The sequence below is a fragment of the Taeniopygia guttata genome, chromosome 19 (genome assembly GCF_048771995.1).
Source record: "Taeniopygia guttata chromosome 19, bTaeGut7.mat, whole genome shotgun sequence".
Taxonomy (NCBI): domain Eukaryota; kingdom Metazoa; phylum Chordata; class Aves; order Passeriformes; family Estrildidae; genus Taeniopygia; species Taeniopygia guttata.
The window spans coordinates 4,758,032-4,779,045 of record NC_133044.1 but is presented as its reverse complement, the minus strand read 5'-3'; the positions used below and the strand labels follow the sequence as shown (position 1 = coordinate 4,779,045).

General features: G+C 54.8%; 2 protein-coding genes across 2 annotated transcripts; one reads left to right on the top strand and one right to left on the bottom strand.

Annotated features, from left to right (window-relative positions):
* Nucleotides 1–1,506: 1,506 nt before the first annotated feature.
* TLCD2 (TLC domain containing 2) lies at nucleotides 1,507–5,762 on the bottom strand. The gene is made up of 4 exons (XM_030288091.4): nucleotides 5,468–5,762; nucleotides 5,056–5,138; nucleotides 4,506–4,588; nucleotides 1,507–2,845 (listed from the first exon to the last, which is right to left on the bottom strand). The coding sequence occupies exons 1-4, from the start codon at nucleotides 5,647–5,649 to the stop codon at nucleotides 2,480–2,482; spliced, it is 714 nt and encodes a 237-aa protein (XP_030143951.4). The 5' UTR covers nucleotides 5,650–5,762; the 3' UTR covers nucleotides 1,507–2,479.
* Nucleotides 5,763–12,291: 6,529 nt separating this feature from the next.
* LOC115497745 (apoptosis-inducing factor 3-like) lies at nucleotides 12,292–19,053 on the top strand. Its single transcript, XM_030288080.4, has 19 exons — nucleotides 12,292–12,371; nucleotides 12,952–13,059; nucleotides 13,126–13,235; nucleotides 13,318–13,427; nucleotides 13,825–13,869; nucleotides 13,961–14,042; nucleotides 14,181–14,293; nucleotides 14,676–14,762; nucleotides 14,985–15,076; nucleotides 15,261–15,391; nucleotides 15,965–16,080; nucleotides 16,481–16,552; nucleotides 16,894–16,957; nucleotides 17,345–17,421; nucleotides 17,493–17,610; nucleotides 17,736–17,834; nucleotides 18,209–18,284; nucleotides 18,687–18,791; nucleotides 18,915–19,053. The coding sequence occupies exons 2-19, from the start codon at nucleotides 12,998–13,000 to the stop codon at nucleotides 18,955–18,957; spliced, it is 1,602 nt and encodes a 533-aa protein (XP_030143940.4). The 5' UTR covers nucleotides 12,292–12,371; nucleotides 12,952–12,997; the 3' UTR covers nucleotides 18,958–19,053.
* Nucleotides 19,054–21,014: the final 1,961 nt, after the last annotated feature.

Genomic DNA, 21,014 nt, shown 5'->3' with positions numbered 1-21,014 from the left:
TATCAGAGTGCGGAGCGGCTGGGGCGGGACTGAGGGCGGAAGAGGGGAGTTAGCGGTGTCTGGAGCACACTTCCGTTGTGGCGTCCCGCTTTCCCCGGTCCCGCCCTTCGCCGTTTCCGATTGGCGGAGACAGCGCGGCGACGCCTCTGATTGGACAGCGCCTGGCGCAGCTCACTCCTCACAGCTGTAGGGGGCGCCACGGGCCGGGTCGTGCCCCCCCCTCCCCAGGGGTGGTAGGGGCGGGGGGCGCCCTCAGGGCGACATTTTGGACGTCGCGGACACATCCCGGTGATGTCCGCGGTGGAGCTGCGCGGGGACATCCCCCACGGGGCCTGGACATCCCCTCAGTGCGGCTGAGCCCGTCTCAGGCAGCTCCCGTGCCCCAGGCGGGCAGGGGGATGCCGCTCCCCAGTGATGCCTCACCCCCAGCACTGCCCCCATGGCCACACTATGGCCCCAGCAAGTAGCCACCAACCTCGTTGTCCCCTTCTTGCCTCTCTCCAGCAGCACAGATGGCCCCCAACCCTCAGTGTTTGCCCAGCAGCTCAGTGTGGGTGGGTTCAATGTGTTCTCAGGGCCCCTCAGCAGCCGGGCAGGCTCTTGCCTTAGGGTTTTGCCAGGGTGGAAGCTGCCATGGGGAGAGGGTTTTTTCTGGGGGTGATTGGGTGGCAGGCTGGTGGGAATAGAGCGGTGAGTCCTTCCCAAAACCTTTCAAGGCGAGGCTGTGGCACTTCCCATCGGGATGGGCAGGCACAGGGCATCCCTACATCCGACCTGGGTGACCTGCAAAGCCGCTGCTTATCCCCCCTTAGCCCTGTGGGAAAACCACGGCGGATTAAGAGGCGCCCAAAACAGCACATCCATGTGACAGCAGGAATGTGGGAACACAATCCAGGCCTTGAGAAACCTCCTGGCTGTGGGCTGGAGAGCAGAGGCAGCGTTGTGAGCTGTCTGGAAAATTCGGAATACATGGGTCAAAGCAAAGAGAAAGCCTTGGGTGACAGTTTTACTCCAGGAGGAAGCTGTGAGGGACACACAGGCGCCTCAGCACTGCTTGAGGTGACGTACCCAAACTTGGAGTAATTGTGCCCAGCACCTGGAAGCTTCCCTGCCCTCCACAAATAGAAACTTAAGCGGCTTTAGCCTCCAGCCTCACACTGCCCATGGATCCCTCATCTTTCCCTGTCTCTGTCCTCAAAACTTGTGCCACCCTCTCCGAGCAGTTCCTTGCTCCAGCCTGTCCCCAAGCTCTTCAAACCGAGGGAGAGATATTGTGTTAAAGCTTATTTGCCACACAAAGGAAACGTGACTGACCCAGTGGATTTCTCCAGACTGCTTCACATTACCTCCAAGTGGGATGATCCTGTTATATACACAGTGCTGGGCTGCTGGGGAACAGTCCAATGTGAGGATCAGTGAGGAAATGTGGAGTGGAAGAACGTTTAAAAACCTTCATTTTCCTCCACAGAAAGGAGAGGGGTGGGGGAGAAAAACCCAGCAAGAAGGTAGAGTGTGCCAGTGTACAGTGTATTTTCACTCCATGGCAGGGAGACTGGGGGTAAGGACTGGGCTAAGCAGTGACACCCCCAGATTGGGCTGGGATGATGAGTCCTCGTGTCCCCTCTCAGTCCTTTCCCCTCAAGCCACTTCATTTGCAGCCATTTATTAAAAGCTCATGTTAGTAAGAGCCTTTGCTGTCGGGTGAGAGCATTACCCCGGGCTCTGCAGCACAACCTGGCACTCCTAACAGATGCCTGAATCCTAAAAAGTGCCTGAAAACTCCACATCTGTGAGAAGTGACCATCACACAGCATCCTCCCACCAGCCACTCATGCTCTCCCACGCTCATTTATGGGCACTTAAATTATCTGGGGACAAAACAAGATGGAAAAAGCTCCAGTTGTCAGGAGAGGTTGGGGCTGTCCCCAGGCTGCACCCCACAGTGGGCAGCTGCCACCCAGCCAGGTCTCAGCCTGGGAAATCTCCTCAGGGAGGGCTCATCAGTGCAGGGTTTGGTTTTTACTGACCATCACCTCGAAGGCAAAGCCTTGGAACCTGTCTTGCTGGTGGTGTTCCCACAGGAGATGGCACGGAGAGCTCAGTGTCCCGTGGCTGATGGGACGCTGCAGCACCAAAGGGGTTGGAAACACTCGGTGGTGTTGGCATGTCTGGAAGAGCAGTGGGGAAACGGTGCTGCTCTGCCCCCTTCTCATCTCAGTGGTGCCTCAGGGAGCTGTGAGAGCTGTCAAGGCTTCTCTCAGCAGCTCCCACTTGTCCAACCACATCATCCAAAAGCGTTTGGGGAGCAGAACCACCGTGCCTGGTCCACGAGCACCTCCTCTGCTGTGCAGGGCCCAGGCTCTTGAGCCACAAGCAAAGCCTGGATGCTCTGTTAGTGCAGCCCCTCCCTGCGAGGTACCAAAACATTCACCCTCCACGTGCTCCACAGGCTTGGAAGTGCCTCTTCTCAGGGGAGGGACTATTCCTCCTTCTCCCGCCTGGGTTTGAGGAAGTCACTCCGCAGCAGGCGGTAGAAGAGGATGACGTTCATGGGCGTCATGATTGCCATGCCCACCGTGCCCACGGCGTAGGTGACCGGGGGCACGTTCTGCCGGTTGAGGAAGAGCCAGCGGCTCATCCAGGCCAGCGTGGCGATGCGGAACACCACGTAGGTGCCCAGGTTGATGAGGCTGTTGAGGCGGTAGCAGGTGGTGTGCACCAGGTTGGCCATGAGCAGGATCTGCCGCAGGTGGAGGAAGATGGAGTTGATCTCCACCAGTAAAGCCACGAGGGCAAAGCCGACGTACTGGTGGAGCAGCACGGCAATCCCAAAGCAGATGATCACCTGGGAAGGAGGGAGAAGAGAGGCTGAGCCCAGGGGCTGGTTGCTCTCAGCTGCTGCAAGCTGGAAACCTCCACACTTGGGCACAGCAAGGAGCAGAGGTGGAAAGGATCATCAAACCACGGGCCACCCCTGCAGCATTGCAGCCTCTGGCATCTCCTCACCGTTGCAGCTCTTTAAGCCCCAGGCTGGCTGAGGAGACAAAGCAGCCTGACCTAACCCTGCTGTTGTGGCCTGGAGAATGTTGTTGTGGCCCAGCAGGTTTTTCCACACACAGTGAATGGATGGAAGGGAGACTGTAGCCCAGGGCTACACCACTGCTGGCTCAGGGATTGTCCCCAGGACAGGCACCCTGCAGGGATTAGGTGGCTTTGGTGTATCAGAGAGCCCCCTGAAGCACCCTGGGGCTGTTTGGGACGGGATTCCTGCCCCGCACCCTCCCTGCCAGGCAGGGGGACAGGCTCGGCCCACGCTTCAGCACACTCAGTCCTTTCTTTGGTTTATGCCATTAGTGCTGTTCTCTGTATGGGCTCTGTAATGAGATTATCGGCTCGTTAAATCACTGTCTTGGCTTGAATTAGCTCCATTGTGGAGATGAATTTTTGGCTGACCAGCAGCAGCCAGCAGAGCCCCAGGGCTCACTGACAGAGAGGTTTGACTACCCAGTCTCATCTCAGGTGAGTGCCAGCACTGTCCCTGTCCCCCTTGCCAGGCCCTGCACACCCCTGAGCCTCCCCTGAACCCTGCAGCACCTCCACTGCTCAGCTCCAGGCTGTGCCACCCCCCTGCCCTGCAGCACCCACAGCCTCAGCATCACAGAATTGGTTTGGTTGGGAAAAACACGCTGGCACCTGGACAGCAGCGGTGATCAGAGAGAAACCCACACAGGGCACAGCAAGACAGGCAGAGGGCACTGCAGTGGGGCTCCTGCAGCACAGCTGCTCCAACCACACCAGCCCAGGTGGGAGGAAAGCACCCTGGGCAGGAGAGGTGGATGAAGGGGTGTGCAGCCCTTCTGGCAGGCGCTCAAGAGGGCAAGAGCCACAGGAGGTGAGCTGCTCACCTGTGCCAGAGGGGACAGCGAGGTCACTGCTGTCCCTGACACTGTTGTGGATCAGCCCATACTCTGTACACATGTTTTTTTCCTACTCTATCGGGACACACAAGACAGGCGATGGACTTTGGACATGATTAGCATAAGATATTTGATAATCGGGATGCCTTGGCAAGAACAAACAGAGCTGAAAATTAAATCAGACTGAAAATTACATCAAGTTCTGTAAGCAAGAGATGTAAAATGAGTAAGTTTGTTTATGTGATGATTAACCCTATCACTGTAGTAAAAATTTACTAGCCTTCCTAGAATAGTGTAGAAGCATATGTAGTCCACAATAAATTTGGATTCTGATCACCTCTCAGTCTCCCCATTTCTCTCATTATCGCCAATGCCACCCCATTTTTGGGTGCCTTTCTGCAGACCCTCTAAGAGTACAGAGTCCTGCAGGACAAAGAGGAGCTCCAGGCCCTGCTGTCTGGGCTCCTCACCCAGGAAATAAAACCAGATTTTGGAGCAGGGAGCAAATACCCACACAAAGAGCAGCAGGAGCCCACTCGTGCCCCCCATCTCCAGCCTCCCTGGTGGTACCTGTGCTGGTGCACTCACCACAGTGTGATGAAAGAGCAGCTCCCAGGACTGATGAAGTTTCTGATTGCACAACATGTCCACAAAGTCTTCAATGAAATAGCCTGGGATTGGGGAGTCCACGAACAAAAAAGGGGTCAGGAAGGTCTGTGCCAGCAAATCCCCCCTGCCCCAGTGGGCTCTGCACCTGGCTGGGCTGGTTACATCTGTGTGGGTGAGGAGGCACACACAGCAAAAGGAGCAAACCGGTGTGCTTTGGGTCCCTCTTGCAGCCACTCTGTAGGATGTGCTCCCAGGAAGAGGCAGCAGCTAACACCAGCCCCATGTGGCACTTTTGGGACGCCCCGAGTGGCTCCCCCCGAGGCCGTGGAGGGCAGCCCGGTGCCCAGGACCTCCTGGCTGCGGCTGCCGTGGGACAGAAAGGAGCCACTGTCCTTTGCCAAGAATAGGGCGATTGTTTGAGGTGCCTGAGACATCGCGACACGGCTCGAGAGGCTGGTGGCAGGCACCGGCGAGCCCGTGAAGAACCCGCAGGGGACAGAACAGGGGACAGTCCATCGCCACACCTCACCTACAGACACGGCCACCAGGCTGTGCGCCCCGGGCGGGTGTGTGCCCACCAGGTCGTTGGACATCTCGGGGTGGAGGTAGAACCTGCAGGGAGAGAGGTTCGGAGTGTCGGGCAGTGCCTCCGGTTCCCCATTTCCCTCAGTACCCACCCGGTGCTGCCGACCCTCCCCGGAGACCTCCAATTACCCTGCTCCACCCACAGCCACCCCTCTCCTCCTGTTTTCCCTGGAGTCCCCCCATACCCCGGTCCCTCCCTGTCCCTCGGACCTTCCTCCCTCTCTCAGCGCCCCTCAGTCTCCAGATCCTCACACTCCCTTAGTGCCCCCTTGGCCGCAAGTTCCCGTCGGGCTCCCGGACCTCCCCGCTCCCTCCCGGTGTCCCGGTGTCCCGGGCAGCCCCGGGGTGCCGCTCACCCGGCCAGCGCCCCGCTGCCGCTGAGCACGCTGTGCGCCAGCGATGTCCAGATGTTGCGCCACTTCCAGCGGTTGCGGCGGGCCGAGGGCGGCGGCGGGACGAGCCGCTCCAGCCCCCGGTTCAGCAGGCGGAAAGCGGCGAAGGAACCGGCCACCACCAACAGCCCCGGGCTGAAAGCCATGGGCACCCACCGGCCCGCCGGGCTCCCATGGGACCGACGGGCTCCGCCTCGTCCAGCCCCGGGGCCCGCCCCGGACACCGGCACCGCCCCGGGCACCGGCACCGCCCCGGGCACCGGCACCGCCCCGCCCGCTCCGCGCTTCAGCCCCGAGGGGAAGGGCCGGGGACGGGACCGCCCCGGGGCGGGCACTGGAGGCTCCCGCATCCCCCCGCGCAGCGCTTCCCGTCGGGAGCGGGAGAAGGGGAATGGAGCCCCCCGGGGATGTACCCGCCGGCACCGGCAGCGCCCGGAGGAGCGGCGCCAGCCCGGAGCCTGAGGCTGGGAGCGTGTCCCGTCTGTGCGGGAATTGGGGACACTTCCCTCGTTCCCCGGAGTTTCCTCCTCCTCCACCTCCGTGGCACCGGGTGGCCGAACGCTCTCCCATCAGGTGCTGCGGCCAGTGGTCCTTCATCCCAAAATATCCCCGGCTTTGTTTCCTTGGGCAGGAGCTCACGCCGGGTCGGGAACTCCCCCAGACCACAGCACCGGGGCTGATCGCACATCTAACACGGAAAAAGACCTGATTGCCTTCCCTAAAGATGCTCTGCCCACAGCACTGACATCCCTCATTCCGTGTCTGCTCCCCAGAGGAGCTCCCCGATGTCTGGGATACCCCAGCTCTGCTGCCTGGAGGTTGTGGAAATCCACAATCCCGTAGCCACAATTTTAGTTCTACCCTACAACTACGCTGATTTTCCAGCTCCCTTCCCGTAATTTGATCGCTCCCTTGTTGCTTTTTGATGTCTCCAGCAGAAGCGGCTGCACAGCCCTGGCTTCCCCTTCTGCCGCTGGCTGAGTCACCGTGTACACACCGATTAATGTCAAACTCCACCTCTCCTTTGAGGTATTAATTTTGGATGAAATCTTCCTCTTCACTGAAACAGAAGCGTGTGGAGCTTGAGCTCTTAGTTGCTGTCCTGGCATTGGGGTGATGGACACAAAAACATCAAATACACACTGATAGAAGGGAGGCTGAGTGATTAAATCAAATTGAGATACAGGTGAGGTTCTTTTCCAACCTAAACGATTCTGCATTTCTGTGATAGTCCCTACTGGAAGAAAAGCATCTGTTCATGCTGCACAAATTTGCTTAAAAGCCAGGCGAGACAATGTACTTTCATAACAGTTACGTGGCAGGGAGACAGTGCCTGAAGTAATAGGCAGCCCTGAGTGCTCAGGGGATTTAAAATAATCTCGTGTATTAGGAGTGGAAGGATCACACAGGCTAATCTGTTACTGAGAAGACCAAATGCAAAGACATTTTTGTTCAGCATAAGATGTGCTGAGGAAAGAGAGACATGCCTTGGAGACGTGCTGGGCTGCTCAGGGCACTGAGGAGAAAAATCATTTCACAATTAATTGAGTATAAAATTGCACAGAGCCGGTTTCCGAATGAGAAGTCGTCTGTGGTGGCTTAGCCTCAAAAATTCTTGACTGCCCTTTTTCCCTGGTGACAAATCATGTCTTCACCTTCCTGCAGGGAAAATCCCAGACCGTGGAATGCCTGCAGGTCCAGCCCCTTTTCTCCAGGGGCTCCTCCATTTGTGTTTATCCTAAAGATGAACATTCAGCTGGGCTCGGGCACATGAATAGTTAAAATGTTTCTGGAGGCTGGAGAGCTTTCACCTACCACTTCTGCACGGGAGGAATTTAACCCGTGATTAATTGAACCTCTGGTTCAAGGACTTTGATCCCATCGCTAGAGCACTACCAACAATTACATATAAACTACTTTTAAAGGTCATTTTAGCCCAGATTTTATTTAATTTTACCAGGACTTCCCACTGAGAGATAGTTTCTTACAACCCCAATTCCAGCCTTTTCCTTCCTCTGCAGCAATGCCATTAACCGGGGGCGGTTTTGGAGCTGGAGACTTCCAAGCCCAGTTACAAACAAGTCCCCTGGCACCAAATCAAGCCAAAAATTCAACCACACGCCACAGGCTCGGGGGCCAGGCTTGTCCCAAAAGAAGCCGAACGAGGAGCAGGGATGGGAATTCTGCCACAAGAGGTCCCCGCACGCCCGCTGGAGAACCGGAGCCCGATCCGATGGGATTCCTCATCCCCACCTTATTTGGAGATACTGCCTTTTTCACCCAGATTTCCAGAAGTTTTCCGGCTGTCCCCAAACGACCTCATTTTCTGCGGGGATGCAGCTCAGCCTGGTGCCGGGTGGCTGCCGGTGCCTGCTCCCAGCAGGGCAGGGGAGTCCTTGCAGATAACAGCAAGGACGAGCCCAGGTCCATCCCTTAATGCCACAGGCACCACAGGTAATCCCATCGCAGGGGCTTTCCAGCAGCAATCGGGGTGTAAATCGAGGGTACAGAATTTTATTCAATATCTATACAAAAAAAATCGTTTTTGTCTCCCTTGCCCAGGCTGGAGTTTCTCTGCAGTAGATCTGAGAGATACAACCCATTTTCCACAATTAAAAGCTGGCAGTGTAGTGATAATCCACCACAGGAACTCTGCCAGCTCCTCCCCCAGATGCTCCCCAACTCCTCCCGAGTGGGGTTTTGGGTGTGCTTTTGCACTTCCACCATCCCTTACTTAAGGAGGAGCCCACTCTGCTCCCAGATTCCACACAGGACTGGCTGGAGCCAACAGATGTGGGAGCCAGGCACAAGTCATGCTCCTGTTTTCCCTCCCTTAATCTGCCTTGCTGCATCCAGGGAGTCATAAAACCCGTCTGCTTACCTAATGCCAGACCTGGCTCACACCTGAAGTAATCTGAGGAGTCCAAGAGCTCAAAACAAATCAAGCAGTTTGCCTTCCAAACTTTAATTAGCTGTTCTCTCCATCCCTCTCTAAACTGTGTCACCACTCTGTCTGCTTAGGCCATAAGAAGTCAGATGATGCAGGAATGCTTTATATAGCCACATCTCCATTCAGGAAGTCTGGAACTCCACACTTCTGAAAGGATCTACTGTGCAAAATGCAGGTTCTGCATGGCAAAGCATTCCCATGCATTGCAGAGGCAGCTGTGGAGAGAGCTGAAATCGATTCAAACTTGAGCATCCACCCCTTCCAGCCAGGAACAGCTCCCTGGAGTGGAGGCTGGGTATTCCCCAGGTAGAACTTGCTGTGGACACGGGAAAAAGGGATTTCAGTCTCTGTGGGTGTAGTGAGCAGCTCCAGAGTTTAAGGCAAGAAATGCCCAAAATGCCAAAAGTCAGCACGTTACCACTGACCTGAGGACCTGAACTCATCTGGCAGAGGAAATCACCTGTGCTGCACCACAGCCTGCCCATTCACCCTGCCCAGCCCTGAGGGAAGGGCTTTCCTTGCACTCCACAGGGTCTGAGCAGCACTGCAGGTGTTCTGCTGCCCAGGCTGCTCATCCTCCCCGAGATCATGCCTGGAATGCAATGTCTGCTGGCAGCTTCACAGAACCAGCACCTTCTGGTGCCAGACACCAGCTGCAGACTGGGCACAGCAGTGCCTACTGCAGCCTGGCATGTGGGAATGCTCCCAAACCACCCGGGCACAGCCTGCTGTGATAAAACACCCCAGGGCAGGTTGATCTGGATGCTCTTCTGGCCTTCCTTTTTCCCAGCACTGGAAGGATTTTTTTTTTTTTTTCCTCAGGACTTGGCACAAAGGACTTGTTGGAGAAACCTGTGTTGACAGCAGAGTGTCCCTAAGGATGCTGCAGGCTCAGCTGTTCCTCCAGGGCTTTTGCTGGACCAGCTGTCACGGACCAGTGGCACAGAGGATGTGCTCCCTCCTCACTCCAGCTGTACAGGTATGCCATGGGATGAACAAAATTCCTTTGGCTGGCAAAACTCCTTCAAGCTCAGCAGCATGGGCAGCTCTCCTCTGCTTTCTGCAGCTGCCATGCCCCAAATGTTTTGACTTTCTGAACTGTTTATGTGCTGATATTAGTAAGGTTTCAGGTTCCTTCTTTCCTTTCCCAGTGCTCACTGTGAAGTGGTGCCAGGTGTCTGCCAGGCCTGCATCCCATCTCTCATCATCACCAGACATGAATGCTTAGGAAGAAAATGTGAAACACCATATATAATTATTCTTACCCTGTAAGCAAATTCATTCCTGCTAAATATTTTCTTTTCCCTGTCTTCTTCCCTGGTGGGATAAACATTTTTTCCCCTGCTTAATTCACCAGTCTCAAGCTTAAGTAATTTTTGATGAATATGTATGTGCTTCATGATTACATCATGATGCATTTACGACTACATGGGTTTTTTTTGCATTTCAGACAGGTTAAGAATGAATCTTCCAAGGTGGAAGCACGTCCCAAGCCCCACACCCAGCTCAGCATCACGGCCTCTGAGCCCGCTCAATTCCTCCTGTTTTACAAATACCAGCACAGGAGCTTCCCCCCTGCATCTCCTGCTGCTGCTGGCTCCACGGCTTGGAGCAGGTTGGGTTCCCTCCTGAATTCTCTCGTTATTAATATCACAAACCAAGCTGTTCTGAGAGCAGTGCCCCATTAATCACTTCAGCTCTGCTGCAGGTTTCACCTTGCTTCCTCTTCCTGCAGCTGAGCAGTTTGACTCCGTGGGTGCTGCTTGTTAAAATCACTGGGTCTGGTAGAGCAGAGAAGGGCCCTGAGCTGGCAAAAAGGTGGGAAAAAGATGAATCCACGCAGCCACGGCATGAAAAAACGTGCTACTCCAGCTGATGGCGGTGGGAACTTGAAGGCAGGAAAGTTACACGCCTTAAATCCTTGCCTTGGTTTTTCTGGAGGGCCAGCAGCTCTGGGGAGGCACAGCAGAAGTGAAGGTGTCTAATAAAACCCAAGGTCAGCTCAGCAGCTCGTGTGAGTCAGCAGCAACGTGGGTGGCAGATGGGTTCAGAGATGTCTGATACCCACCTGGGCTCTCTTTGTGGTCGAGGGCACCACTTCCTTTTCCTCTCTTCCTTCCTATGTTTAATCCTGACTTGTGCTACAAGAAAAGCTCTAAAACCCTCTGAGTAACCATCTCTGGTTTACCTTAAAAAAGGCCAAAAGATGTTTACAGAGCATCTTCCTGAAAATCTGCCTCCAATCCCATCCCACTCACTCGAGGGCATGTTGTGTATTCCTGACACGCACTAACATCCCTGCAGCCACCCCCCAGCTTCTCCCTGACATCCAAAGCCCTTTTCCACTTTGTATCCTTTGTCAATCACCTCTTTAAAATCCATTTTATCATCTTTGCCTCTGTCAGGCGTTTTGGTTTGCCCTTTCCTTTGCCCTTTCCAAAAGCCTTTCCTGGGTGCTCGGCTGCATCCAGCAGCATCCAGCGGCCGAATCTGCAGCTCAGCCCTGCGGTGCAAATGTCCCTGCACAGGATCAAGCTCCACCTGCCTCATCCCAAAGCTGCACACCTCTGTGCCTGCCCCTTTGGCTGCTCAATGAAGATTTCCATCCGTGAGCAAACCTTTTCCAGCCCCTTCTGCTGAGTCAGAGAACGCCCGGCGAGGGCTGCTGCTCCTCCACGTGGGAACGCGCTGCTGGGGAATAATTACACAGAGTTTAAATACGGACGTTTGGCAGCCAAATTGCTTCACATTCAGGCTCCTGGCCAGGAGGGCAGAGCCCAGAAGCTGCTCATCGGTGCTGTGAGAAAATCCCTCATTCCTGTGGCCATCGTGGGTGTGCAGAGCCCGTGGGCCGGGATTGCCCGGACACGGCACGGTTCCGGTACCCCGCTCTGAAGGAAGGGCTGCTCGTGGCTTGGAGGGTCCCATGAATTGAACTGCTTCCCAAATAATCCATCCTGCACTTATCCAGCATCCTGCAAGTGCCTTCTTCTCCAGGTCATGCCCACCAGAGGATTTTTATCCCCGCTGCTGCAGGATTTCGGAACGTGCTGCTGGCAGGGAGCTGATCCCTGTGGATCTCCCGTTCTGCAAGGGAGACAATGGAAGCACGCTGTTGGTAACGTTTCCCCCCTTAATTTTTGAGGCATATTTTAAGTTGTGAAACATATTGACTGTGAAATAGAGATAAGAACAAGAGGAGACACAAACAGTGTAGGTGTTACTCCCAGTTTTTTGCAACTCCCACTTTGTTGTAAAAATAACCCAGCAAGCAGCACCCTGCTCCAAGCCATCCTTCACGGGCCAAGGGATGATGGGATCATGTACCTGGACATCAGTGACTGGATGTAAAGCACGTTGGAAACTGGAAACTTCACGTTCCTTAAAATCAACAGAGAAAAATCCTACCAAAAGATCAAATTAAAGAATTTTAAGTGTTGTTGAAATACATATAAAGTAGCAATATCATTCCAAAGTGCTGCAAAAATACCTCGTGTTGAGCTGGAGTGCTTTCCACCTGGAAAAGGGGCAATGGGAAGGAACCAGGGGATATCATTGAACCCCCTTGAGTTTCTGGTCACACTGCCCATGACACACCCCATCTTTACACCACACCTGTGCCATAAATCCTATGTGCCCTCTATTCTTTTGTAACTCTAAACCCCAGCAAAATACCCTTAATTAGGCACAGGCCAGTTGCCGAAATCAGATAACATTGCCTGGCCCAGGAGCTGCATCTCCTGATGGATGGGAACGTTGTGCAACCCGGGGACAGCATCACCAGCCGTGGGCTGGCAGCGGGCAGAGTGCCTGTGGTGAGACACCAGGGTGGCAGCTCACAGGAGAAAGTCACAGGCAGCAGCAGTGGTGGCTCTCTGACCTGGGGGACAAGTGCCTGGACCCCCCTGGCAGGACCAGGTGAGTACCCAGGGATGCTTCTCCCAAAGAAGCTGGGAATAGGGGAATGGTGCAGGGGGGATTTGCAGGAGCGAGTCACCACCCTGCACTGAAACCTGCCTTAAATGACATTCTCCTGCTCCATTTCTTGCTTTTTTTCCCTCCAAAACAGAGAGGGAGGTTCCTAATCAGCCTCTCAATGACTGTTAAGGCAGGGAGAGCACTAAGGACCAAGGGGGGTTGGCTGTTTTCTAGCCCAGGAGGCATTTTGGGCGGGAATTAGTGCTTTCACGGCAATTACCATGAATAACATCTCTGCACAAATGTTGGAGAGGCTTTGGAGAGGCTGAAGCATCTCTTTAGACCCAATTTGAGGGAGACATGGGCTATGGCAGCAGAAACTCCCCATAAATAATTGCATTTGTTTACAAGAGCCATTATCACATTGCTCGCTCAGTTGAGTTTAATGAGATACAGGGCTGGAAATGAGAAGTGGGTTAATTCAGACAGAAGAGGGCAGAGGAATGGGTGTTGGGTTTGGACAGAAAGTTTAAAAAGGGGTGTTTTCCACCAGTTGAAGGTCATTTTGGTGCTTCACCAGAAATTTGGCACCCTTTGAGTGCCTGGCAGTGTCCAGCTCCAGCAGCATGGACAGCGATGACACCATCACTGAAGAGGTCTGCAGGGAGGACGACGTTGGGGATGGACAGTGAGTGCCTGGGGTGGTCCTGGGGATTCTGGTGGTTCTGTGCCCACCTCTGCACCTCTCCCCCAGGCTCCTGGAGGTGATGGTGGCTGGCTACCCAGTGCTGCTGGTGAGGAACAGGAGGGAATTCCGTGCTCTAGGCAGCAAATGTCCCCACTATGGTGCCCCACTCAGCAAAGGTAAGCCCAGCCTGGGCAGGGGGAAAAAAACACTTTGGGGAGGGTGGTTCTCACTGCCCAACTTGGGGGGGGTCTCTTGCAGGGGTCTTGAGAGGGGAGAGGCTGCGCTGCCCCTGGCACGGGGCCTGCTTTAACATCAGGACTGGAGACATTGAGGAATACCCTGCTCTGGACTGTATCTCCTGCTTTAAGGTGACTTCTTGTCCTCCCATCTGGGTGGTCTCACATTCACCCTGTCTCCCAAGCCTCCTGCCCTGATCACAGCTCTGTCACTCAGAGTTTCAACACGAGGGATGATTTTGGGATTATGTAACTCCCTGCCCTGAAGCTCCTTTCAGTCAAAGGTGGTGCCATAGATCCTAGTAGTCCTCAGAGCCAGCAGAAGCGCTTTTGGAAAGAAAAAGAGGATTTACAGCTCTTCCTCAGTGCTCTTAGGATGAGGAGAAAAGCTCCTGAGCTCCTCAGCACCATGTGACATCCAAGATCAGAGGCAGAGGCAGATGGCACACTGGACCAGGATCTCCCAGGAGAGCTCCTACCACAGCCTCATGGATGGAGCACTTAAAAACCTCTCCTTTCCCTTCTTCAGGTCACAGTGGAAGATGGAAAGGTGTTCATTACAGCAAAAAAGAAGGTACTGACCCTACCTGCTGTCACTGAGCACAGGCAGTGCCTTGGGCTGTGTGTGACTGGAGCATTTTGCAATTTTTTTTCATTTTTTGCAGGATCTGGAAAGCAGCCTGAGGGTGAAGGACACAAGCAGGAGGTGCCTCCTCAACAGGAACACGATGCTGCTGCTGGGGGGAGGTCAGTGAATGGATCTGAGCTCTGCCCCATGTGTGGACATGCTGGGAGCTGCCCCTCTCCTCTCCAGGGAGGACTGACCTCCTCTTCCTCCTCCTCCTCAGTGAGGTGTCAGAGGGCTGAGATGAGCATCTCTTGCAGGTGTGGCTGCCCTGGTGTGTGCAGAGACTCTTCGCCAGGAGGGATTCACAGGCAGGATCATCGTGGCCACCAACGAGAGCCACGTTCCCTACGACAAATCCAAGCTGAGCAAGGTCTGTGTGGGACAGGAGCAGGACTGTGTCTGGGCATGGGCCACGCTCAGGGCCAGGAGGGATGGAGTGAGCAAGGGAGGCAGCACTCCTGAGGCATCCAAAAGGAATACTGGTGTTATTTCCAGGAAAACATCTTTTTCCTCCCAGAAAATCCCTGATCAGAGTCAACATGAGTTGATGTTTTTATCTCCTTTTATTGAGTTCTTCCAACTAAAGTTTGATGGTTTTTCTGAAGTGGGCACAAGGTGATGGGGCAGTGTGGGGAGCTGTGATCCAGTAATGTAAAATTCACCTCTTTTACAAACTGACTCCACAAGAAACACTTCAGGAGAATTGCTGCCTCTAAGAAACGCTTCATTTCATATTCTTGTTGTGTTTCCAGGAAATGAACTTGAAAGCTGAGGATGTCTACCTGAGGAAACCTGAATTCCTCCAGGCTCGGGATATAGAGTTCTGGACAGAGAAAGAGGTACCAGAGCAGCTGAGCTCAGCCCTCAGTGGGTGATCCCGTTCCTGCCATGGGGAAGGTGTAACATCAGCTGTGCATCCATGGATGGACCTGTAGGAAGTGGGAGGGAGAACCCCAGCACCCCTCATCTCACCTGAGTGCCCAGAAAGAAGGAAGGCACCCAGGCAGGACAGAGGGTGGATCAGAGGAACCTGTGTGCTCTGTGCCCCCTCTCTCCTGCAGGCAGTGTGGGTGGATTTCCAGAAGCAGAAGGTTCATTTCATGGATGGCTCCTGTCAGAAGTACCAGCAGCTGCTCATTGCAACAGGCAGCCAGTGAGTGCACAAAGTGTTTGCCACACCCAGGACCTCAGGCAGGACAGCACTGGGATGTAGAGGTGGAGGTAGGAAGGGAGATGGGAGGGCAGAGTGGAATGACACAGCCGTGGGTTTGTGCTCCCTTCTCTTCCTTTCTGTTTAATTGCTACCATGAAATGCATCTGGATTCTCTCTCTTCCAGCTCTGGCTCCCTCAAAGTCCCAGGTGCAGACCTGCAGAACATATGCACGCTCCAAACCCCAGAAGAGTCCAGCAAGATCTTGGAACTGGCGACTGGGAAGAATCTGGTGATTGTAGGAGCTTCATTCATAGGTACCAGGCTGGTGTTGGTGCCAAACCATCAGTGAGAGCCTTCAAACCCCCTTCTGCTGGGTGTGCACATTAACTGGGGGCCCTCAGGGAAGGGATGTTCCTTTTCTACCCGGCTGGGATCCTCCCTGGGGCTGCTGGGGGTGTGTGTTACACAGCACACACTCATTCTTTCCTCTGATAGCCAGAAACTTTGAGAGCTATAAACAATTGCTACACATGGACAGAGGGAAATGTGCCTTATGAAAAGGTCACTGTCCTCCAGAGGAGCTGGATTGTCCAGAAGAATTGGGAAAGAAAGGGGCTAAGGCACAGAAAGGGAGTTTGTTTTTTTGTTTTATTTGTTTGGTTTGGTTTTTTTTGGACATAACCAGGAGCTATTCTTTGCATCTCCTAATATCCAGGAGAACAAAGAATGAGAGGGGGGGAGCTAAATACCTCAGCCCAGAAATGCATAGCAAAGCAGTTCAGCACTGGCAGCACATCAGATTTGTTCTCCTGGAAGGGGAGAAGGTTTCCAAGGGTGCAGGTTGATGCTTGCAGCAGGCTCACCTCGGGCATGCCTCTTCCTTGCAGGAATGGAGGTGGCTGCCTTCCTCTCAGACAAGGCTGGAAGCATCTCAGTGGTGGAAAGAGAGGAGTTCCCTTTCCAGCACGCCCTGGGCCCTCAGGTTGGAGGTGTTGCCATGAAGGTTAGGAAAACCCAGGGCTGATTTCTAGCATGGAGAACACACGGATATCCAAGCAGCCCCAGGATCCACATCAGCCCAGGAAACCTCGCCCCTGTGCTGAGTCACAATCTGCATGCCCAGCCTCTGTCCTCACCCACCAGCTCTGCACACACGGCTGGTCCCCATCTTCCCCCCCCACACATCAATTCTTCACCCCAAACCCACCCCACACACCAATCCTGAGCAGCCCTGCAGAGCAAAGCCAGACTTCCAGGCTGCCTGCAGCAGCCAGGGACACAAATGGAATCTCCCTGCAGCCTGGAGCAGCAGCAGAGCTGCCTGCCTGCCTGGGTTTTGGCTGGGTACAGCTGTTTTTATAGCCTGGAATTTCCTAATGAATACTCAAACCAGTCCTTTTCAGATGCTGCAAAATAAAGGGGTGAAGTTCCACATGAAAACAGAAATCTCTGAGCTGAGAGGAAAGGATGGAAAGGTCAGTCGTGCCTTTGTGATCCCCGAACTGCTAATTTTAGGGGAAAAGAGCCCAAAATGAGATATAACCCAGTGCCTGCATCAGGCTTTCCTCTCCCATGTCTAGACCCTCCCTTCCTTTTCACTGAGCACAGCTCTGGGCTCAAAGGGCACCAGTAAATGTTCCCATCCCAGGGACAGCAGCGTGATTTCCTTTTACATTCCCAGCAGCACACATTAGTTGGACAAGGTGATCCAAACCTGGGGAAGAAAGAAGACAGCAAAGAGCAAAGCAGCAGGGAGGCTGTGGGAATTAGGACAGAGGTTTTAACTCTTTATTAATGACCTTTCTTTCTTTCCTAGGTCACAGAGGCTGTTCTTGCCAACGGAGAGAAGCTCCCTGCAGATGTGGTAGTGGTGGGAATAGGTAAGAGACCCCAGCTGGGACAGGGAGGCAGATTTGGGAACGGGGAGAACATCCAGCAAGCCCAGGGCATCATTCCCTGCTGTGATCTTTCCCACTCTGTTATCATCCTTCCTCTTGGCCCCAAACACCTGGGAAAGCCAGCAGCCCCTGAGCACACCTTGGCAGGAGGAGAGGAGCTGCTCACGCTCCCGCTGTGCCTTTCACTCTTGCTGAGCTCCACAGGTCCCTGCTGTGTTAGCAGAGTCCTGGGCCCTGGTTTTGCTGCCCCTGCACAGGTCACTGCTCCAAGTGCTCTGCTCCAAGCAGGAACAGGAGCTGTGAGGCCAAAATTTCCTCCCTGTCCCTGCAGAGCTCTGCTGCATTTCACCCCTGCTCCTCTCCCCGCAGGGTCAGCCCCCAACTCAGCTTTCCTGAAGGGCACCTCCATTGCCAGAAACGACAAAGGTGCCATCCTGGTGAATCTGGTGAGTGCCAGCTGAGCTCCCACCCCATCCCTTCCCTCTCATCAGTGCACTAATTGCCTTTTGCCCATTAGCACATGCAAACCAACATCCCCAATGTCTTCGCTGCGGGGGACGTGGTCACCTTCCCAGTAGCTCTGCTCGATGGGGACAGCTCCAGCATCCACCACCAGCAAGTGGCTGAGGCCCATGGTGAGGGACTGTCACCTCCCAGCTCCCTCAGAGATGGGAATGGCACAGAAGGGACAGCAGGAGACATGGGGAAACAATTTTTAAGGACTTGCAAGAGAAATATTCTCCATGCTGGTTCCTCCCAGGTCACTGTGCTGCCTTGAACATGCTGAGGAGAGGGAAGGAGCTGCACACTGTTCCTTACTTCTGGACCACGTTGCTTGGGAAAAGCATCCGCTATGCAGGTAGGAAAGGGCAGAGAGGGGAACAGAGGAATTCCACCAGCTGGGTCTGGGGCTGGAAACACACCGTGGTTGCAGAGGTCACCTGAAGCAGCTCAAGCTCTGGACTGGCTGCCATGGTGAGTTTGAGGCCTGGAGGCCACCCAGAGCTGTTGTTCTTTGCTGATCTCCAGTGGGTTAGAGGTCACAGAGGAAGAACTTCTCTTTCCAAACCAAGGAGAGGCTCAAACAGTTCTGCTTGTCCAGAGCCTTCATGTCTGCTCCCCAGCCCTGTCCCAGCCCCACCACTGTCCCCTGTGTCCCCACCACACCGGCTCTGAGGTGGGATGGGCGCAAACTGCTGCGCCAGGGCTCCCTGAGCAGGCTCTCCCCCACAGGCTGTGGGAAGGGATACACGGACACTGTTGTGAAGGGCAGCCTGGAGCAACAGAAATTCCTGATCTTTTACATCAGGTGAGCGAATGCATGGCCAGGAAACAGGGCACAGTCCTCTCTCTTACAGCTGCAGACATCCCACATCTCCTGGCTGTGCACTAAAGGCAGCTGCTGGGTGCTGAACCAGAGAAAACCCAAAGCAGGGCAGGGAAGGAGAAGAGAATGAACTCAAATGATGACACCAGCTGGGCAGAGAGCCTGGGACACATCTCTGCCTCTGCCCCACTGCTCCCAGGCTCAGTGCCCAGCTCCCAGCAGTGCCAGCAATCTGCCACGAGTCCCTGTGCATCCTGCAGCACCAGCCACCCTGCCCTGAGCCCTCTGAAACACAGCTGCTCCCTGGCCACTGTGCCACGGGGATGCTGCTGTGCTGAGCTGTGTACCCTGAGGAGATCCACATTCTTCCTCTTTCCATGGCAGGGATGGCCGTGTGACTGCAGCTGCCAGCCTGAACTGTGACCCCATGGTGTCTCTGATTGCAGAAGTTTTCTACTTGGGGAAACAAATCTCCAAAGAAGAAGCAGAGTAAGTGACATCCTGGCCGAGCTGGTGGGTGGCTCGGTGCTGTTCCCCACGTCAGCAGAGCCCACTGAGAGACACAAAAGCAAAAGGAGTCACTGCAAATCCCCAACCTACCTCTTGTTTTAGGGCCTGTGACATTGGCAACATCTCCTTGCTGGCACAAAGCTAAGTTTGGTTGTGTGTCCCTTGTGAGGGGCTCACGACCAAGTGTCAACAGCTCCACATCCTCCCACCCTGGAGCAATAAAACCATCAGCAAAGCTGAACCCAGCACCTGCATTTTGTGTTTGCAGACAGCCCTCGGCTGTCCACTTGTGCTGGGCAGAGCTCAGCAGAGCAAGAGGAGGATGCCCATGGCCTGGGGCTCAGCTGAGGGTCTGAGCTGCCAGCAGCCACCACAGATGCACAGACACACCAACCAGAGATGCACCAGCTCCTCCTGCTCCTTCCCTGCTGGCAGGGAGCTCTCATTTAGCACACCGGTCACGCTGACCTTCTCCTTTGCAAAAACACATTTTCCCAGCGAGGGGAGCTGTGACTGAGACAAGCTGCTCTCCCAGCTGGGAACGAGGTGGGCTGTGTGCAGGAACTTGCACAGAATACCCTACCCCTAAGGACAGAGAGATGCCACCCAGCCTCTGAGCCAGCAGCACCTGCTGGCGGTGTCACTGCTGTCTTGAATATCACATTAGCTGCAGCAGTGAGCAGGCAGCCTCTGGCAGAGAAATCCCAGATCCAGCCCTTCCTGCTGTGTCCCTGCATGCTGGATGCTTGGAGGAGGTGGCCAGATGCTAGAGGAAAGAGTTACTAGATTTTTGCACAGCCAGGCTGTGCTTTCTTACAGGAAACCTTGCACTTACTCACCAGTCACATGGGGCTGTGCAGGAGGAAGGGTAAGTCCCAGGAGCCAGGCAAGTTCCCACGGGGACACTCAGGGACAGCCCAAACCCCCTCTGGTTTGACATGAAGGGCAGGACAGCCAGAGCCTGAGCACCTCAGCAGGTGAGAGGCTGCAGTGCTGGTTTTGTGTTAAACACCCAAACCTCTGTCCTCTGGCACCTCACACGTGAATTTGACCTGAAATACAATGTTTTACATTTCCTGACCTCACAGGTTTGGTGCTTCTGCTCAGGGCAACTCTCTGATTTGAAAGAGCCACCTTTTACCCAGGAAAGAGATGGGTTCCAGCAGCACAGGTTGCTCCTCCATGACAGGGAAGGTGTAGATTTGGGAGGCACACTGAGCACACAACTCTCATACAGATCAATCTGTGCTGCAGAAGAGGGGGGGGCATGGCCAAGGAGTTCCTCCTCCCTGCCCCCGGGCACTCTCCACCCTCCCACCGTGACTTTCTGCCCCTCCATGCACTCCAGGATGCGTTGGGCACTGAGCAGGTGCCAGCTGCTCTGCATGGACTTGCAGCAGGGCAGCTGTGGTGGAAGAGACAGGCTCTGCCTCAAGCTGGAGGAACTGATCCAAGGGTGTTCAGCAGTCCCACCCCCTCTGGGTGACAACCACCCCAAAGAAACTCAGCTTCTTGTAACCATCAGCGAGAACACACCAAGAACAGCAGCTTTATGTAAGAAGGAAAGACCCCAGGACAAAAGATTTATTCTACTTCTACCACTTAATAGACCAGGCCATTTTCTGCGCTTTGCTGGGTGCCAAAGTTTGGGAGCAGCCCTGCCTTGGGCAGCTGGAGCCTGGGCAGGCAGATTAAGTTGAGATTGTGCAGACATTTCAGCACAGGGCTGTTCCTCCCTGCCCGCCCTCGGAGCTGGGATGAGCTGTGCTCTTCCTGGCAGGCTCTGAGCAGCAGTGCCTGGACACTCCCCTGCTTCCCATTCACCCAGGCAGCCTGGGAGCTGGTGGTGCTGGCACTCCTGGAGTGCCAGGAGCCCTGGCTGAGCCTGTGGAGCTCCCCTCTCACTCAGTGCAAGGCAGAGCAGCTTCCAAATTCCTCCCAGGGCAGCCTTCTGCTTCTGCTCACCAACGAGCCAGAACCTGGACCAGACAAGATCCCAATAAAGTTCACCACGGCCCCTCTGAGTGCTGCAAGCTCCAAAACACCTGGAACCCAGCACTGCAGTGTGGCCTCCCGGGGCCAGAGGCTCAGGAACAGCCGTGTGTGACTCGGCCCTGAGTCACCCTGGCCCGGTGGCCCGGCCCCACCGCGCCCAGCCCGGCCCGCAGCGGGCAGCGTGGGTGTGCAGCCAGCCCCGGGCTC

Coding starts and splice junctions, on each gene's coding strand:
- LOC115497745 (XM_030288080.4), top strand. CDS start 12,998: ATGGACAGCGATGACACCATCACTGAAGAGGTCTGCAGGGAGGACGAC. Junction 16,958..17,344: donor TGTGGTAGTGGTGGGAATAG/GTAAGAGACCCC, acceptor CTCTCCCCGCAG/GGTCAGCCCCCAACTCAGCT. Junction 17,611..17,735: donor GCAAGTGGCTGAGGCCCATG/GTGAGGGACTGT, acceptor GGTTCCTCCCAG/GTCACTGTGCTGCCTTGAAC.
- TLCD2 (XM_030288091.4), bottom strand. CDS start 5,649: ATGGCTTTCAGCCCGGGGCTGTTGGTGGTGGCCGGTTCCTTCGCCGCT. Junction 5,139..5,467: donor GGCAGCGGGGCGCTGGCCGG/GTGAGCGGCACC, acceptor CTCTCCCTGCAG/GTTCTACCTCCACCCCGAGA. Junction 4,589..5,055: donor CCTGGTGGCCGTGTCTGTAG/GTGAGGTGTGGC, acceptor CCCCAATCCCAG/GCTATTTCATTGAAGACTTT.